The 19,125-nt window shown below is 40.5% G+C and overlaps 1 protein-coding gene and 1 long non-coding RNA gene across 6 annotated transcripts; one reads left to right on the forward strand and one right to left on the reverse strand.

Annotated features, from left to right (window-relative positions):
* Positions 1-6,358: 6,358 nt before the first annotated feature.
* ABRACL (ABRA C-terminal like) lies at positions 6,359-10,794 on the reverse strand. 4 transcript variants are annotated; one of them, XM_086877374.1, is made up of 3 exons: positions 10,706-10,794; positions 8,138-8,204; positions 6,359-6,926 (listed from the first exon to the last, which is right to left on the reverse strand). In XM_086877374.1, the coding sequence occupies exons 2-3, from the start codon at positions 8,196-8,198 to the stop codon at positions 6,742-6,744; spliced, it is 246 nt and encodes an 81-aa protein (XP_086733500.1). In that variant the 5' UTR covers positions 8,199-8,204; positions 10,706-10,794; the 3' UTR covers positions 6,359-6,741. The 4 variants fall into 4 exon arrangements, with proteins under 4 accessions (XP_086733500.1, XP_086733502.1, XP_086733501.1 ...); XM_086877376.1 differs by having other exon boundaries at positions 10,411-10,749; XM_086877375.1 differs by having other exon boundaries at positions 10,422-10,710.
* A 58-nt stretch (positions 10,795-10,852) lies between these two features.
* On the forward strand, positions 10,853-19,125 carry LOC111926782 (uncharacterized). 2 transcript variants are annotated; one of them, XR_015283295.1, is made up of 9 exons: positions 10,853-10,981; positions 13,465-13,551; positions 14,260-14,339; positions 14,680-14,831; positions 14,929-15,075; positions 16,238-16,412; positions 17,099-17,153; positions 17,867-17,995; positions 18,706-19,125. It is a non-coding gene; the product is annotated as an uncharacterized LOC111926782 (long non-coding RNA). The 2 variants fall into 2 exon arrangements; XR_015283294.1 differs by lacking the exons at positions 14,680-14,831; positions 14,929-15,075; positions 18,706-19,125 and adding an exon at positions 11,673-11,798 and having other exon boundaries at positions 10,858-10,981; positions 17,867-17,947.

Genomic DNA, 19,125 nt, shown 5'->3' on the forward strand with positions numbered 1-19,125 from the left:
GCTCACACACTACCTGTGCTGAGGATGGGAACATGCATAGATAGTGAGTGCAGTAATAAAAATCATGATTTGCACACTGATTGCTTCTTTGCTTCTATAACCACAGCCTAAGTTCACATGGCTTGATCTCATGTGAACTGCCCCACTGACTTCTAGATGTTTGCAAAGAGAAATGTTCTATAAAATACAGAAGCATTCTTAGAAATTTGATGCAAAAAAGTGTATTTCTTTTGTGGCCTTACCTTAGCCGTACAGTACCCTCAAGATTTTAGATTTAATGAAAACATTACATTTGTACTGCAGACAGCAGCTTGGAAATATGACCAGAAAAGTAAGGAAGGCAAAGAAAAAGCACCTCCAAGCATTCTTTAAAAAAGAACTTTCCAAAATCTAATTTTTGCATCAGCATCTTGTTATTCTTGCAGCCTGACTCATAAAATGCTGAGTGTGTGTGGGAGAGGTGAGGGGGAGTGAAGGGATGGCACTGCCATTTAAAAAATCATTATAAATGGATAAAATGCCAACTGTCTGCATTTTACCCTCAAGACATCATTAACTGACCAAGATTATTGCCATTGTCTGTAACGAACAATGCAAAGATGATTAGTTTTATTTCTTAAATTTAAAGGAGACTGTCATGAGACTTGACAGAAACAAATGCAACTTGCAAGGAACAGCTCAAGTCAGGAGTTTTCTAGACAATTTTAGTGATGTTTCTTTTTCTGCTCAAAACACAGCAATTTAAAATATGTACTTGCATGATCACGAGTAGTCTGGATTGCCATAAAGAAAAAATTCCCTGCATCATTTAGTTTGCCCTGTTTGTACCATTTAGTCCCTTTTGCTTCTGCTGACACAAACTGGTTTTGTTTTCTTTTCTGCAGAAGGGTTTCACCCCCGGCTGTCACACACCACAACATCCTGCTGGCGCGCGGGCTGCAGACCACAGAGAGGAAGGTTTGACTTTTACATCCAATGCAAACCCTGCTGTCTTTGGTGCCTTTGGAAATGTAGGAGAAGCGCACTGTGTACAGCCTAAACTTAGTAAAGGCAGTGGGACTGTGGTATTGCCATGTTTTAACTCTTCATTCTCTGGGCCACGTATCATTATACTTTTAAGACATGATCAGTAATGTAAACAAAGCTGCCAAGACCTGTACCAGAGTGCACATCTATGGATGGGGTCCCTAGCATGACTGGGAGTTCTTTTTCTCACTATGCAAGGTGTCTGAGAGGGAGACAAGCAATGTGTGTTACAAGCTTATGGGTGCCTTCCTGCTTGAAATATTCTATGACTTTTTAAAGTGCCAAAAGCATTCATGGAGAAGAAAACAATTCTGAGAAGTCCCACCACATCAGTTCCCTGCTATGGAGCCAGCTAGCTGGATGGCTTGAGTGGAACACAATGCAAATGTAAGCACACAGAGAGACCTGGTTTCCCAGACACAAAGACACAGGTTAGGGAATCCCGCTCTTGGCTCTGAGCAAACCGTTCAGCCTCCGTGTTGCTTGACACAGAAGCACAGACCAGCTTCCCAAGGAGCCTGAGGCCCAGCTTTTCACACAGCAATTTCTCCTCACCTGCTGACGTTTTTTGGCACACCATGGTGCTACTCAGGGGCCTGGCAACAGCCTGCACCCACCTGCTGCTGATGCCACCACCCTCTTCAGGCCAGAACCAATTCATCAAGATAATGAAAGGTGTCTGAGTGGGTTCTTAAGGAGAAAATTACAAATATTTTTGTAGAAAGCTAAGGACTACTCAATGTCCCTGCTTCCCAGCACACATCCTTGGTTGACTTTAGGCATGTGTGTGTCTTGACTCCCTTCGGTCATGTGTCTGAGACAGGCACTTTGCTGTTCCGTAGAGACAAGGTGGCAGTGCCTCTGGTAATTGGAAGGTTTGCATGATTTTAGGTTCCCAGCAAAGTTTTCCAGTGAAACCTCAGGCAACCGTGGACTTGGAGCTACTGGAGTACCTTGCAGATGTCACATAATTGAGTTTAAATATTCCAATGCCACTGAAGTTACCTGCAACACAGTAATTTCCATGTTTGCGTCTTGACTTTTGTGTGAACTGTTTCATGGTGCTGAAGTCCTGATGGTGGGGTGCATCTTCAGCTGCTGTTGACTTTATTTTTTTCCCCCCAAGAAAATTGAAAGCAGATTTCTAAGAAAATCATATTGTGCTCCAAGATAGAATTTTATAAAGGTAGCTTTTTAGAACATCAGCTGCAGAGCTGGACCGAGGCCTCTTGGCTAATAAAGACCTGGCAGTAATAAATCTTCTATTAGCAAAACTTTGCAAAAGACCCAATCCTGCAAGATACAGACTATCAATTTTACTAACATGATCTTCTGTGTATTTAGCAGACTTAGCAAAGACCAGGAAATGTAGATCGCTATATTCTTATTCAAACATAATTGTCATTTTACAGCGTGTTTTCCCACTGGGAAGAAAATGGTCAGGTTCTGAGTATCTGTTGTACCAATATGTATGCATAATATGCATATGCAATTTTATGGTACATATCATTGTGCTCTCTGGAAAAGAGCATGGCAAGGTGGCAGCAAAAGCCTCAGTGTCACTCAGCTTTCAGTGGTTGTGCAGAAAGAAGCTCCAAAAAGGAACAAGGTCACAGACATAATGCTGCTATTTTTGCGAAAATTCTGTACTGGAAAATGCTCAGGTCTGACTCTAAGCATCTCTCTGAAAGGAGTTTTGATCTGGATCTGATCTGACAAGACTCAGGAGAGCATTTGTAGGTCGAATGACTCCCTCTCTAGGTTAGCAGGCTGATATTTGAGTCACTCAGGTGCTCTGGCAGAGATAAGCATAATCTGCAATGACATCTAGGCTACACCAGAAGATAATGCTGCTTCTGGTGTATTATTCAAAATACGTGCCAGCAGACTGGCTTCCACTGCTTAAATACTCACTGCAGTGCATTTGTGGCTAAAGCTGTACTCAGAGTGGCAGAACTAAACTGAACTGCCACCCTCAGGAAAACTTTATTAGAATAATTTCACATTAGGCAGTTTATGTAACTAGATGTTAAAAACACTGCTTTCTAGAAACACTGTCAAGTACTTATCATCAAATAACTGATTCAACTTATTTTTAAACCAGAGGTACCTGGAAATACTGACCATACAGATTCCTGGAAATTGTTGCACTGGAGCAACTCTTCAACCTGCTCTTGACTTTCTTTGAGAATGTAATTTCAAATCAAAATGCTGAAGATGTCTTGCTTTGAAAATCAAATCATGAGGAGATCTTAACTGGTATGGGGTTTGCTGCTGAGAGAAAAGGCAGATCACATGAATTCTGCAAGATTACTGACTTTGCCAGTTTCCAAAAGAGACACATTGTGCATTTTTAAAAGTCCTTGAAAGCATAATTGCTGTCATACTGTTATCAGACAAAGGATTTTCAAGTAATGCTGAACATAACTTATGCTGCAGACAGTGGAACAAACTTTTAGGACTGTTTTTTATACTAGGTGAAGATGATATAAAGACATCATTAAGGGTCAGTGTTTTGGTATAGAGCCATAAGGCCAGTCCTGTGACAGTCGTGGTGTCATCTCAGCAAAGGCTCTGCAACTATTTAAACATACTTAATATTTTGTGCTGCCAGAGTAGAAGAGAATCTCAGCTTATTTCTAAAACATCTAGTTAATTTAAAATAAAACCACTAAGTATCAGTGGCAATCTAATAAGTTTTCAGTATGTAAGAACTTCCTGCTTCTCTTCCTCTTGTTCTTTCCTTCAGGTGTTTTTTTGTGGCAAAGCTTTACACAGGAATGAATGGCAAAAGTGACATTGCTTTCATCATTTGGAGCAGGAAGAATACCTCCAGCTAAGCTTTGGAGGAAATATGAAAAACACTCAAAACACAACATACATATTCAAAATTCATTCCAACATTAGAGGCACATGAAAGATAGTGTTGTGTATATTTCAATCCTTGCTTTGCTCATGCTCCCAGCAAAAAAAACCTAAAAAAGCTATGCTCACAAGAGAAATAGCTGCAAAGTTTAAGATGTCACCACCCCTCACAAGAGGTTATGCAGACCTGCACCTCAGCACCTTCACAGCTTAGTTAAAACTCTTTGAGAAGCACATTTATCTCCAGGCACTGGATTTTGTATGGAAACAGCTGAGATGACTGAGTGTGAGTGTACACACTCCGCTCCATCAGCTACTCTAACACTCCCAGCTGAAGACATTCACTGATGACATCTTAAATTGGATCAGTTAGTTTTGCCTGGAGCTCATCCAGCCTCTCTTGAAGTTTCCACCATGCTCTCAGGTGTTATGATGGAGACTGAATTAGCCAAGCTACACTTTCACTAATTTCCCAGCATTATTGCAGGCAGGTAATAGCTACCAATAGCTCTTATGCTGTTGTCAAAAATCTCTGATTCTTCCTACTCCCCCACAGTCAGAACTACTTTCTATTTTGGAATGACTGATGCTCCTGTCTGACCTGCAAACTCTCTTCAGACCCATAGCTGGCAAGATCATGAACCCATCACGGAAGAGGGCTGATTGTACTACTGTTTATAGAAATAGGTAATTCCTCCTCCCAGCTTTCTATTATTGTGTCAAGGGCTCCAGGAACTACATCTCATGTCCAGGCCATTTGCCGTGGAAATTATTTCCTCAAGAGATGTGTTGTCCCATGCATGGGAAGAAATGTTAGTATCTCATTTTCTCTGGGAAAAAAAAATAAATTAGAAAGCCAACAGTGCTTGTATACAACCTGAAGTGAAAACCCTATGCAATTCTGAGGCCAGTAGTTACTGGATTAAACTTTGCACTAGAGGCAAATTCTTGGATATACATCTTTGTTCCTGTTGTTCCTCTCCTGCTTTCAGAAGCAGAGAAAAAATGAAACTCAACTGCCCCAGGCAGTACACAAGTCACATTCTTCTATGATTATTACAGATGTATTTTAATTCCAAGTTTCTCTGTCTCTTTCTATGTGGTGTTCCCAGAAGCCCTGAGCGCTTTTCTCAGTGTTGTTAAGATAAATCTAAAATAAGAGAGACATAAAGGTCTCTTCCTAGTCCTGTCTCGGCTCCAACTCAGCTCTGAGCCTTACATTTACTGGTTTGGTTTTTACTACATTTTCAAGGCTGAGTCCTTCAGTGCTTAAAGATCTGTCAGAAGCTTGAACAGAGAAGTAGGTCCTGGCTGGGATAGGTTGGTACCCTCTGTACCAAAACTGGCATCTCAGACAATCACAAAGCACTCGGTATCTGTCAGCATACTCAGGCTATTTTGTGAAACCAGACAATCCAGACTCAGGCTTGCAGCAAAGCAGAAGCAAAACCAGCTGTAGTTATCTGGCAACACACAGCTGTCTGTTCTCACCCCTCTGGCAGAAGGCTTGGGTCTTAGTCCCCCCTCTTTCTGCCTGAGGAGCACAGGGGCACAGGCACTTGCCAGCAGGTCTGGAAGCAGAAGAGCTGCATCAGAGTGACAGAGCACTGGAGCCAGTAAGCTGGGCTTAGCTCCTGCTCTGCTCCTTCACTCCAGCTGGCTTGGACCCAGGCAGCTCAAGTTTCTCTGCGTATCACTTCCCTGCTCTCCAGATTCTGGGGCCAGCACAAGCAGAAGCAGCCCAGATCTGTTTGCACACAGGATCTAAGTTGTTATCCTGTTGCACAAAGCAGAGCAAAACAAGATGAAAGGGGTAGCAGCTGGAACTACACAGCTTTGTAGAGATTCCATAACGATGCACTTATCAAACATTTTGCACTTGTAAAAGGCTGCTACGGGAACTTCACCCATCCTGCAGCTTTAAGAACTGCAGCTGTGGAGTAAGCACAGAGCAGTAAGCAATTTGCTTACCAATTTGCTGCTTTCCTCGTGCAGCAACTCCTTCTCCCTACCGGAGGGTGCACTTCTACCTGATAAAAAGAATCAGCAGTAAGCTCAAAAACAATCAAAAGGGCTTTTTTCTTCCCCTCCCCTGGCACCTTCTGCCTGGAAAAGTAGGACTACTGTGAGGAAAAGAATCACAGCCTGAAGCTGCTGTACTAACTTCCGGTTAACACTGCATGAAAGCATTCAGGGAGCTCCTCACTCACTTCCTTCACAAGTCTAGAAGACAAGGAAATGAAAGTATATGACCCTGGCACAGATGAAAAAGGTACATTTAACATTCATGCCTTTTTGTGCACAAACTGGTCAATCCGAAGGGCAGTCATTCTTCTATTGAATCACGCTGCAAAATTATTTCTATCTCACTGTCATGCTTTCTGAACAGCTGCTCCTTGCAGGAATTCAGTTTGCTGTCATTTCAAATTGCAAATAAAAAGAGAAACCAAAGCAAACATAACACAAATTTAAGTATGTGCTTTTATTTTATACTTTCATGGCACATTTTCATTTGTAAACATTAAATTACCAGTGCTCTTCTTCATATGTTGAAAATAACCACCAGACAGTTGAGAGAATTACCTGAGATTTAAAAAAAAAAAAAAAAAAGAAGAAGAGAGAAAAAGATCTGGCATCTTTTACATTTCTCACATACAGTACCATTTTAGGAAGACTTACAAAAGGGAATGTTTTCCAAAATAGGACAGTTTTCTTTTGACTATAAAGATATACAAAATACATCGAAACACCTTGGAATGATCAGCCTTATTAAGAGTGTGTGTCAAATCAAACAATTGCTTGATTGATCAAACTGTTTCAATCCCATTAATGCATAGCTGAAATACTGCATCAGTCCTGCAGCAGCATGATATCCACGTTGTCATGAACACCTTGTAAGAGCAGCTCTCCTTGGTAAGTGATGATCTTCCGTCGTTTTGCCGCCTTAAGCGTGCCCACCAGGGCCTCAAAGAGGTTGGCACACTTCTCATCAGCAAACAGCACACCAAATTTCACGCTCACTTGTCCGTCAGCATCTAAATAAAAGACATAATGTAGATTTCCTTCAAGTTAGGAGACTACTGAGGAGATAAGGTTAAACAGAGAACATTGAAAGTAAACCCCACTGTTTCCCAGTTTATTTGGGATGATATTATGAATGTTTATGATAAACAGTAGGCAGAACTTCTGCCTAATCTAATTTTTCCTTTCCTTACTTGTATTAAGGACCATATAACTGCTCTGTTGACTTTTATTGATGACTTTCTGAAACATATGACAAGCACACGCTATTGAACCTCTTTACAGGGTTTGGAGGAAATTAGTTAAAAATAATTTAAATCCTAGAATATCTCAAACTGAGGGAGACCCACAAGGATCAAGCCCAACCCCCTGCTCCTCTGACCTAAATCTAAACCATACACTAAAATATATTTTTTTTTACATTTTTTCCACTCATTAATATTTGAGGGTCACATTGAAAAGGCTGCAATGTGAATTTTCACACAAAGCAAGAATTAAAAAATATATGTTAAAGTTATATGATTCCTAAAAAGCAGATGCAGTCGTACAAAATGCAAGATGTACATAGGCACTTAGGTTTTAAAACACAAGTGGAACTGAACAAGTGGCACCAGAACTGACGTATAGGAGCAGGTAGCACATCCACAAACTGCACAAATATTTGTAAAGAAAGACGAGTTTTAGCAACGAAAAACAATCTTAAGAGGAAATGGTACCTTCTAAGCAAGTTTAAGGAAGTTTGGAACTACACCTATAACTCCTAAATTAGTTTTAGGCATACAGACCAATTTCTTCCAAATAATATGATCATGAACAGAACTGAAATACTTGAATTCTGAAGTAAAGAAGGAGGAAGGAGGTGGAGTGACAAGGTGCAACTTTCTTCTGTTGTGACTGTAGCGAGTACTGAAAGCCTGAAGAAAAGGTGACTCTTGCAGCTGACTCAGGATTCAGGGGGCAGGATTTCAGACTGATATCCTCTGTGCTGGAGAGGTTTAAAAGTTTAACTTTATAACAGAACTAGTTTAAAGGATGGAACACAGGCAGTACCGTACAGTCCAACATTAAGTGCATACACAGATTTTCAGGTTACCTGCTTATTTGAATTTGCCAAGCTCTTAGTTTGCTACAACACAACTACACCTGTATGACATGCATGCATGGTGACATGTATGGACACATCTGTTACGTGAATATATCCTTGAAGAGATACTGCAATACTCACTTCTGGTTCCCAGCCGCCGAATCTCCTCAACTAAGAGGCTAATTTCATGTTCCACATTCATTGTGGTCTAGAAGGAAACAAAAAAATTTACAAGGTTATAAGGAATCCTGTAAATCCTTTGCACCGTTCTGGCGTGTTCTCAGTTCTTTAGGAATGTCATGACACTTCATAAATCCCAGTAGCCTGGAGATGCATGATTACAGGATAATCTAGGATTTTAGTCTTGAACAGGTAAGAGCCTCTGCACCTCACATTTGAAGGGAAGAGAAGTTGCAATCTTGTTACATTCTGTACAGAGCCAATAAGGAGCCAATCTCAAAATATGACAGATGTAGGAAGGTCAAGGAAGAAAAGGGTTGTTCGTTTTAAAGAATGAGCTTAAGCTGCCACAGAATCAGAGCAACTCACTAACATCACATGTTGCAGTCTCACAGGTCTTCAGGGGCTTTGCAACTTTCCATCAATGGCCTCAATTAAAATGGAACAAATGCCTTTAAATTTCTCTCTGGGATATGTGGTAGATTTGGTTTCTTAAACCACACCACAGCTTTCTACATATGCTGGGAGGATATTGCAGGCATGTATTACTGGTTAGACACACGTGGTGCGTGAAAGGACAGAAGCTTCTGCATACCCGCTACTGAGAGCAGAACTGATCCAAACTATGCAAGGGACCTAAGGCAGCCAACATTTTTGCCATTGAAAGTGATCCCGAGCATCTGCTACACTGCTAAACATATCCTGGGCCCCTCTTTGCAGCAAAATGCAGGGATTTGCAGCAATGTCTACCAATGCCTTGCAACAGTTTAGCCATATGTGGCACAGCATAGGGCAACACTACAGTCAAGCACAACACTATTTGGCTACAAAGCGTCCAAGGTTAGCAACTGCAGACATCTGAACCGCGTTTTACAGCCTATGCTGTGCAAAGCAGCATCAACACAATGAAACCTTTAGATGTCGAACTCCTAAAGCAAAAACTGACATTGAGGTAAGCACAAGAAACTGGGCATCACAGGCTTAGCAAAGCATTGAATGCAGCTTCCACAGGTGCCAACAATGCAGCTTAGAACAAAAGTCACTGAGAGCTTCTGGAGCTGAGCACTAGCTAAAAAGGGCTCAGTGAGACTCTGTTGTTCAAGAAACTGGTGTTTCTGCACTAGTATGCAAGTGGAGTTAAAAAATAGACATCTGAATGCATCACACACTTTTCCTATGAGAAAAGCTTCTCGTCCTTTCTTTTTTTATTGAGTTAAAATAGGCAAGAGTGACATAGTTCCACTTCCTGACCCCTTATGATTTACCCTTTTCAGCAGTCTGATTTTTAAATCCAAAATTCACATGGAAAAAAAAAAAATAAAATGTTTCTTTTTAACACCCGAAACTGCGCAGACTTAATTATCAGCATGGGCTTTGGGCAAAGCCCCAACCAAACCACAGATTCATTCCCTAGTGCACAGTAACAGCAGCACTGCAGCTGACACTGTTCATTCAATGACAGGTGACATGGAAACTGGATGTGGGACCACCGCTGCAAAGGGCAGGGCAGCCAGGCTGCACAGCTGCAACTCCCTCAGGTGAATTCTACAAACTTCCCGATTTTGTTTGACTCGGCACTAAATAGATCAAGCCAGCAAGGAAAATATGACCCATCTCTTAGAAAGCTTACACTCCCATTATTTGTCAGACTTGGATATTGGTCATCACAACAGCATAATTATCTTCTCTTTAAAGACGTTCTTCTCGCTTTAAAGGCTCTTTTTTACTTTCCTCTCTTTAAATTCACGTTGACTTCTAATTATTTTCATACATGCACACCATCAATATAAACAGTCACTATTTAGAATTTAAAAAGTTGAATTCTACGTTATCAGAAAAGACTTTTGAGATCAGAAGAGTGCGGCTGAGCAAGGAGCAAGGATGCTCGGTATTTCAAAACTTAAATATTTGCTTTATGCTGTTGATGCTCAACACACCAACTACCAAAAGTGCACGCCAGCTATTAGACTCTAATATTCCTGATAGCAGTACACTGCTGCAAGGCGGTGCGTGGTACGGAAATGAAACTTCTCCTTATTTGGCAGAAATGCGCTGAACCGCGGCGAGCGCACACACGAACACACATACAAACACACACACACACACACACACACACACACACACACACACACACACACACACACAAACACACACACACACACACACACACACACAAACACACACACACACACACACACACACACAAACACACACACACACACACACACACACACCTGACACCCACCGCGCCGACCTGTCCCCTCGCAGCCACTGATGGCCCCCGGCGGGACCTCACCGGGAGGCACAGCGCGGCTCCGTCCCCACACGCCGGCGGGATCCGAGTCCTGCGCAGGGAGCACCGGGAAGCGGGCCCTGCCCGGGGGAGCGGCAGCCGCGCCCGCTGCCCGGGCAGCGCCTCTGCCCCCGGCGCGGAGGGAGGGAAGGACGGCTCCCCGGGGCGGAGGGAGGGAGGGAAGGAAGGAAAGACGGACGGCTGTCCCCGACCCGCTCCCGCCCGCCGCCACTCACCCGCTGCCGCTGCTGTGGCCGCTCGGAGCCGCGGGGCACCGCCAGGCGGGGCCGGGGCCGGGGCCGGCGAGGGGCGGGCGGAGGTGGCTCTGCCCCCGCCGGGGCCGCGCCGCCCCCCGCGCTGAGCTCCCGCCGCCCCGGGGCGGCGCTGCGGCCATCTTGGCGCTGCCCGTGAGGGGGGCTGTGGAGTGAGTGAAGCTGCCCTGCCCTGCCCTGTTGGGAGCTCTCTCCAGGGTTAAATTCTTTCCGCCGCACGGGCGCTAGTGAGTTTGAGAGGTAAAACGCCTTCCAAGGCCAGCCCTTCAGCAGCTCTCCCCCTCTTCCAGTGGGTCAGATTTCTATAAATTCGTGTTGCTTCTTCGTCACCGTCCCATCTTCGTCACATGTGCCCCATCTCTGCTGGCTTCCCGGAGCGACATCATGCCTCATTCCTTAGGCCCCCCACATTTGTGTTCTCCTAGAAAAACAGTTCTCCTTCCAAAGAAAACGAACGAGCTAGGTTAATACAATTGACCCTCGATAAAGTTGTATTGCAGTGTATCTGTGTGTCCATTCAGCACCCATATCCTCGCACCCGGCGCTGCAGAAAGAACGCAATTTGATTTTTTTCTGTTTTGTATCATGGCACTACTATTGTCTCTCTTTCTTCCTGTTCACCTCACAAAAACGATTACGGCCTCTCTCAAGGACTCAGGCATTTAAGCTGAGAGCTGCATCAACTCCTACAAAGCAATGAAGCTGCCGCCAACCTCCCAGTCAGAGTCAAGGCTCACACCAAGGCTCTCCCAAAAATTCTCACTGCCACAGCTGAAGGCATTGCCGTTCCCGGCTGTCTCTCCCACCTCCTCATCAGGCATGACTGCCCCTTAAAGCAGAGTTGATAAAAAAAACCCAACTATTTCCAGCCCTTACAATTCACAGTTTTCATGCACTAGTTTCTGAAGGTGATGCTGAGATTGTTTTTCAGACTGTGAGCTGTGCCAGTTGGGGCTGGTCCCTTATTACACTCTCCTGTGCCAGGTGTGAGGAGGAATAAATAGGCGATGGCACCTCAAACCACTGCATCAAGCTCTTCTAGGGCTCAAACCTGCAGGTAGATAAATTGGTTTGTACCATAGAAATGATGCCAAGAAGATCACATTTTTATTACTCCAGGGATTATAGTCCATGCCCATTACTTTTCCAAGGGATTTTTTTTGTTGGTGTTTCCATGAAAAGATTAACTTTTCCATTGAATAATCACTATTTATTGATCAGTTACAGAATCTTCGGTAGTTAAAAAAAAAACCCAAAACATAGCTGCTTTCTGGTTTTGATATGCTATCAAAATATTTTCCAGAACAGATTAGATGTATTTTACATCAGAAAGGAGTGCTTTTTGCAAAAAACAAACCTTGACAGTTAGGAAAATGAGATTTAAAAGGCTACATTCCTAAGTTGCTAATGAAATAAATGAAATTTATATCTATCTGAATTGAATCAAAAGACAGTGAAAATTCCCAGGAGAATATAGTATCTGAAGAGCACTGATGCTCTGTGCATATGATACCATATGTGCATACTGCTTTTCTAAGGTCTTTGTTGCACTGGCTGACAAAATGCTAAATACTACAGTAAAAAATAAAAGTATTTTTTTAGGTAGATCTGAGGTAAATCTTTTAAAAGTGAATCTAGTTAGTATGTTAGCAAATACATCAAAGATTCCCAGTTATTTAGCAGTATAAAATGAAGGTGCTTATCGTCTGGTTTTATTGTTAACAACATGCTTTCACTTGCACATAATCTAGATTTCTTAATCATCGAAAAACCTCATTCCATTTGCACCAATAGTGTAGGCCTTTGCATAATGTGATTGTTATTGTGGATAATTTATGTTTGATCAAGTAATAGTTTGTGACTTTTCAGATGAAAGGTATTATTATTATGCTGATGATGAAATCTTTTCTAAAATTCTTTTCAGTTTTGATTCATAGACCCTAATTTATAAGAAGCATCAATTACATATCTGAGAAAGATGAACAAAACTCTGTAATTCCTCGTCTTATTTTCTTTTAACACTTTTTTTTTTTTCTTTGAGTAAGCCTAATATGTTTTTTTTATTCTGTCTTTTCAAAAGGAAGTGTTATACCCAAGTATTTGTCTCCAGGCATCAGGAGATTATTGAAACACTTTTGTTACTATTTCTTTCATGGCCCTTCCTAGTCATAAAATGTTAAAATAGGTTAATAAGACATCAAAACCATCTGTTACCATTGCAATTAAGGTAACAGATACTGCCAAAGCACAAATATTAGCTGGGCAGCATCAGAACTGAATGACTGATTATGTCCTTACAGGGGCAGCAGCAGTGAGCAGGACACATAATAATTATGGAGATGGTGATTTCCCATCATTCTGTTTCCACAAATTGATGCTGTTTTGAAAATGATAGAAGTGCAAAATTGTCCTTTACAAGCTCACAGGACATGGAAATAGTGCTCATACATATTTCATATAACTGGTGAAGGTCATCATCAGACTCATAATTCATTATGCATTTTAGCTGAATAAGAGTGCTCCCTAAAACTCAATAGTCAAACAGACTATTCTGATTTGACCTTCCTTGGCATCTCACTTTATTGTTACTGTCCCCCCAGATGCCCATGAAGGCAGCCAAACAGAGGAATTATGCACGATGTAAAAAACTTCGCTTGACAGCAACACAGTAAACATACTGCATCTGCTCAAGCCATCAATTTAACTGGACATTTTGCCTCCAGCAGGGACCAAGAGCGGGCATTTGGAAAACAGTGCAATCAATGAAAACTATTGGGTTTTCTCCTGGCTTCTGGCACTTACTGGAGCAAGTAATTATTCAATCTTCTCCTTTCTCCATCACATTCCCTAATTTAATCTCATATAAGATGAATGTGTCTCCATGTTGCTGACCCTTCTTGTTTCCCTTTATAATCTTTCAAACAATTCTGTGTTAGTTTCTGGGATTGAAGTAGCAGAACTGTCAGTATTATTCAGCATGTGGGTATAGTATATACAAAAGTCATAAGGATGTTTCCTGTTTTGTTCTCACTGCCAAAAATGAAAATTCCCAACATCTTAATTGACTTTTTGAAAAGTTCAAAGTGCTATGCACAATGGTTTCAAAAACTATTTCCAAAGTGGTAGTAATTAATTGTTCTGTTACAGATAATTAGGATTACTCTCCTGCCAGTACACTGCTTTGCATTTTTCAGTACCACCAGGTATTTTACTGTGTAATTTAAAATAGGTCACACAAACTTTATCACCTATTTTCCCATGTCTTCAATAACAGCTTTGAACAGCACTGGAGGTCCAAATATAAATGGTACTAAGAGCGCTCTACAGAGTAATTAGTAACCTCTCTTGGTCATGACTATCAATTGACTATCAGCTTTACCTCTTTGTCTCCTCCTACCTTTCAGTTGTTCATTGATTCTGAATGGAATCTGAATATCTTTTCACCCCATGAGGAATTAGTTTGGTAAAAGTACTTAATGTTTACAGCAAACATGTGGTAAACATATTCGTTGTTACAGGTTTCTCCGGAGACAGGTGTGTAACACCATTAGGTCCAAGCCTGAAAAATTTAGGGGAAAGTTACAAGGTCATTTGCTAGGTAATTTATATTTATATAAATTTATATTGTTTATATTGTTTTCCAGCATATATTAACTAGACATTTTCACTTTACTAGTATATGCTGATAACCAATGCTGTTCATGTTTTGTATAATAATGTTCTTTTTCATTTTTGTTGTATTATATGTGCTAATGCGTAGGCAGGCATATGCATCACGTGTGCATACACAGAGTGTTCTGTTGAGATCCTCACCAGCTAAAAACCGATAGAACTGACACCATGATTTGCAGATTTCACTGTTAGATGAGATCATCTTAACAGCCTTCTTACATAATCCATGTCTTACTTTTGGCTTACAACACATTTCTGTTTGACAGGTTGATTTAGCAGCGACATCAATTCCTGCTGCATGTGCCTGTGTCCCATCCCCTTGCTTTAGCACCAGTAACTTCCACCTATTCAAAGTGTCAGATTCTCCTTACTGTTTCTGAAGCTGGATGGAAACTGTGGTGCTGTGATTCAAACAGGGGTGCGTGGATGTGTCTTGTCTTAGCCCAGCCCCATCAGGTGCCATTGACCTGCACTGAGTGACTTCTAACCATGGGTGTATTGCACCCATCGTGCAGGTGTGCTGTAGGGTTATGACTCACCGTGACTCAACATGAACTCATAAAGCCACATCAGCCCAGGTCTTCATGTGATTTAAAGATTTCAAGTGGTAGAGGATCTACAATGTTCCTTATTCCTGTGGACTTTGCAACACCACAGAAAATGTAAGATATCTTTTGCTAGAACACAACGGGGTCCTTGGGTACCATGAGAAATTAAAATTCAAGCCAATGCTGTTGCAGAAAGCTGAGGGGGATAAGATTAAGAGAGTTTGGATATTTGGGGCAGTGCGAAGATTAGCTGTATTTTTTGAGACAAGCCAATCAATGAGGAAAACCATACTCCATATCCAAAGCATCTTCAGAGTTTTTGGTCCAATCATTGTCTTCCTTGGCCACTCTCTCTGTCTTAAGTCAGCAAGGGAGAAAATAATTTAACTAAAATGAAAAGCATAATGATGCTCTGGAAAATTTTCCATGAATTTGTGCGTAGAGACACATTTAAAAATATTAATTGTACTGGGTCTTAGCTTTACTTTTCCTATAAAGACCAAAAAAAACCAAACCAAAGGAGAACAACAGAAAAAAAAAACAACCCCAACAGCTTCTCTTTTTTACTCTCTCAGAGAGCTGAAAAAGTAACTTAGCAAAACATAAACATTTATTTTAATGTAAAAGCAAATATGCCAGACCAGCCTCAGTACAAGAGAGACTACAAATACAAACACAGTGACTGCTGGCAGTGTTGGTTCTTGAATGAGTGCTTCAACTGAGGTTGATGGAATGTTTCATTTAAGCTCACTGGTGTCTGTCCAGGAAAGAGGACTTATTTCAGGAATGGCCTCAGTATGTCACAGCCTTCTTATTCACTAGGTGCCTTGAACAATTTCATGCTGCTGCTTCCTAAATTTAGCATGTAAACCTTTACTGAGTGTAATAGAAAAGAGAAGGAGTATTTAAAATCCCAGAGTAAATCACTGAAATAATTTGCTCTACCCCTAAGCCCAGAGTAAACCTCTGCATGAAATGACAGAAAGATGCTGTATCAGTACAAGCTAAAAGACAGGGCCCACAACATTAGCTATAGAGCACACCATGTGTCTGAGAGAAGCTACTTGAAAACTGTAAGATTGAACCCAAAGCCTTTCTCAACAGGCACAATCAAAATTAGTCGGGGGGGTGATGCTTTTCTGCACAAAAGGATGTGAAGTAAAAGAGGATGTGTATGAGAGATGTTTTGAGAGAGCAGAGCATCAAACAGTGTTTGGAGACACTTTACAAAGAGAAAAAAATGTATAAATAACTGATTGTATGTAATGTGTTTTAGATTGTTTTTTGTTATAGGAGCTGACTATTTGAGAGAGAGCAACATGAAGACTAAATACTCTCACATATTCCTGGTGTCAAAAATTCTTGTGTGGCAAGGAAACAGCAGTACATCTCCTGATCTCCAGACAGCATGGGAACAGCTGAATCATCCAGTCCTTCTGTCCTCTTGTTTGGTATGCACCATGAAAAAAAACTTACCTCCTTTTCTCCTTTCCCTCTACACATATACATATACATACTGATATTTTGGGGAGTTTTTCAGAAAACCAAAAATAAAGGCTTTGCATAAAAGATGTCAAATAACGGTGGCAGAGATGACAGTTACATTAATAAGGAATTACTATTCACATCCGTATTAAATACAGTTGTAGGTGTAGTATCTTTATGTATTGGTTTCATATAAATTTCCTTCCTAAAGCTCAGGCATTTATCATGAGTCATAACAGAAGTACATCAAATATTTTCCTGAAGGAAATCTGATTGAAATGGAACTGTGGATTTGCATTTGTCAGAATGCATTTACTTAGCACATGAAATCGTGTCATGGCAGAAGTCATCACAGTATGTTTTTTTTTAAATTGGTGAAATGTCAAGACCTGCAGACCATGCAATCATGGTTCACAGAAGTTTAGGGCTGGCTAAAAATAGGGAAGAAAACTTTATCACTGGATTAATGACAGTTAATGACTACCTAATTTAAGATTTGTGTTCATTAGAATTTTTAAACATTAGTTTTGTCTGTAATTTTGCTTGTCTGCATTCCAGGTTCCTAGCTGAAAAACAGTGCTTATGGTGCATATCACACCATTTGAATCTGATAATATTTGTAATTGTACTGAATTTATATTATATTTTTAAGTCACATACAGAAACGCCTTATTGCTTCCTGCATATGAAGAAGTGTATTTTTTAAGGTAAGATCTGTTATACAAACTGCCTTTCAGGAATTCTTTTCTGGCTTCAAGATACAATGCGAGCACTGAAATCCAAATGAGGTTCAAATTCACATGTCATCAAATTTTATTAATTTCACTGGCTCTGCAGCCACAAGTCATTTGATTTCATGCTGTGTGAAACTGCAAGAGAGAACAATGATCAGACTCCTAGCATAGCTTCCCATGGAGCATTGGCAGTGGTCTCACATATTGACCTAATAGCCTAGGAGGATTTCTGTCATGGTGAAGAAGGTTAAGTGGTGTGTTGATTTCAGAGAGGAGACAAATATCTGCTGGGCAAGTACTATAAGAATATCAATTTAATTTTCACTTTTAACTATGCCACATGGTTTGATTACAAACGGCACAATTTTCTCCTGCATCTATCACCTAAGTTTTATGATTTTTTCATCTGCAAAGTGAATTGCAATTGTGTATACCAAGCTTCTGGGATACATCTTATCTTTCCTTATTTTTCCTTGAAGAAATTATGTCCAAGGATCTCTGACATGTTGGAGAAGCTTAGCTTTAAAAATATAGTTAAGAAAAATATATTACCATCCTTTTCTTTGATTTATAGTTATCCTATGTGATTGTGTTACATGTATATGAATAATATTTGCCTCTGAAGATAATGTAATGTCATATTTTGAAGCTGATATTATTTGTTCTCTGTCACAAAAGTCACACAGATGGATCCCACTTCCTTTAGGTCTACTGAAAGAAGCAAAAAAGCTGTCTTGCACACAGGCAAGTCTGTTCTCTGTGAACAGTTACAGAAACTTCCCAATGCACTTCCTCTGAATCCAAGTCTTCCTTGAGTAAGTTTACACCAACTTGTTCTTACAGTTTCCTGCCTCCTTTTTTCACAGTGCATCATTCAAAAAAGCAAGGGTTTGCCACTTGGAGTGCAGCATCACTATGTAGTGTGTTTGGAAACAGCATATTACTCCATTGTAAAGAGTTAATTTCCACTTTGATTTGAATGGAATCTTGTAAAACAATATTAGATGACATTAAAGTTGGCTTCTGCTGATGTACAAATTTGGCAAAAATTATGAGGCTGAGGAGGGGGCTGATGATTCCAGAATTTGTGTATCTATTTCTGCTCTAAAATCCAGAAATAACTGTAATTACAGTGTTAACAGGAAACAGAAATTGGAGTTTTATTTTTTTCTTCAAACAATCAGTTGTTTCACAGACCAAGCAAGGTAAGTCAGTGTTAACTAATAATTAGTTAACAGTGTTAACAAACAACTCACAAAGGTTCAGTATTAACCACTTCTCATATTAGCAAATAGTGATCAATAAAGACTTGGTATGTAGATTAACTGGTTACTGCAGATCAAAATGTTTCTATCACAGAGGCAAGCAGAAGGCTTGAGACTAGTATCTCATACCAGAAGAAATGAAGGCATTGTTTTGTTTACTCACTTTCTAAGGAGTACATATCCTTTATTTCATTACTGGGAAATAGAGCTTGTATGTGTTCCCAAGCTAAAACTGACTGCACAGGCTATTTTTCTCACAGGTCAGATGTGAGGAAACAGAACCATTTCACTTCCTTCATAATCTCTATATAAAGAGAAGAGGAAAATGGAACCAGACCTATTGTTCTTACAGTTTCCTGCATCCTTTTCCACTATGCCTCATTCAGAGAAAAAATGGTTTGCCACTTTGAGTGCATCATTTAGATTTAGTGTATTTGTGTATCTAATAATATATATATATGCCTTTTCCAGTATATTGACAATATCAGAAAAACCCTTATTGATAAAAAGGTTTTATATGAAAAGTAGCTTCTGAGTATGTGGGAGGGGGGTTCATATAAAATATTGTAGCTCCGCATTAAAACTGTTCTCTTTCTTTCAAGTTAGTAAGATTAAACTACACAAATAAATAATCTGACCAAAAAAATCTCAATAAACTATTTTTGGGTTTCCTTTTCTCA

The sequence above is a fragment of the Cyanistes caeruleus genome, chromosome 2, assembly GCF_971803275.1.
Source record: "Cyanistes caeruleus chromosome 2, bCyaCae1.hap1.1, whole genome shotgun sequence".
NCBI classification, from domain to species: domain Eukaryota; kingdom Metazoa; phylum Chordata; class Aves; order Passeriformes; family Paridae; genus Cyanistes; species Cyanistes caeruleus.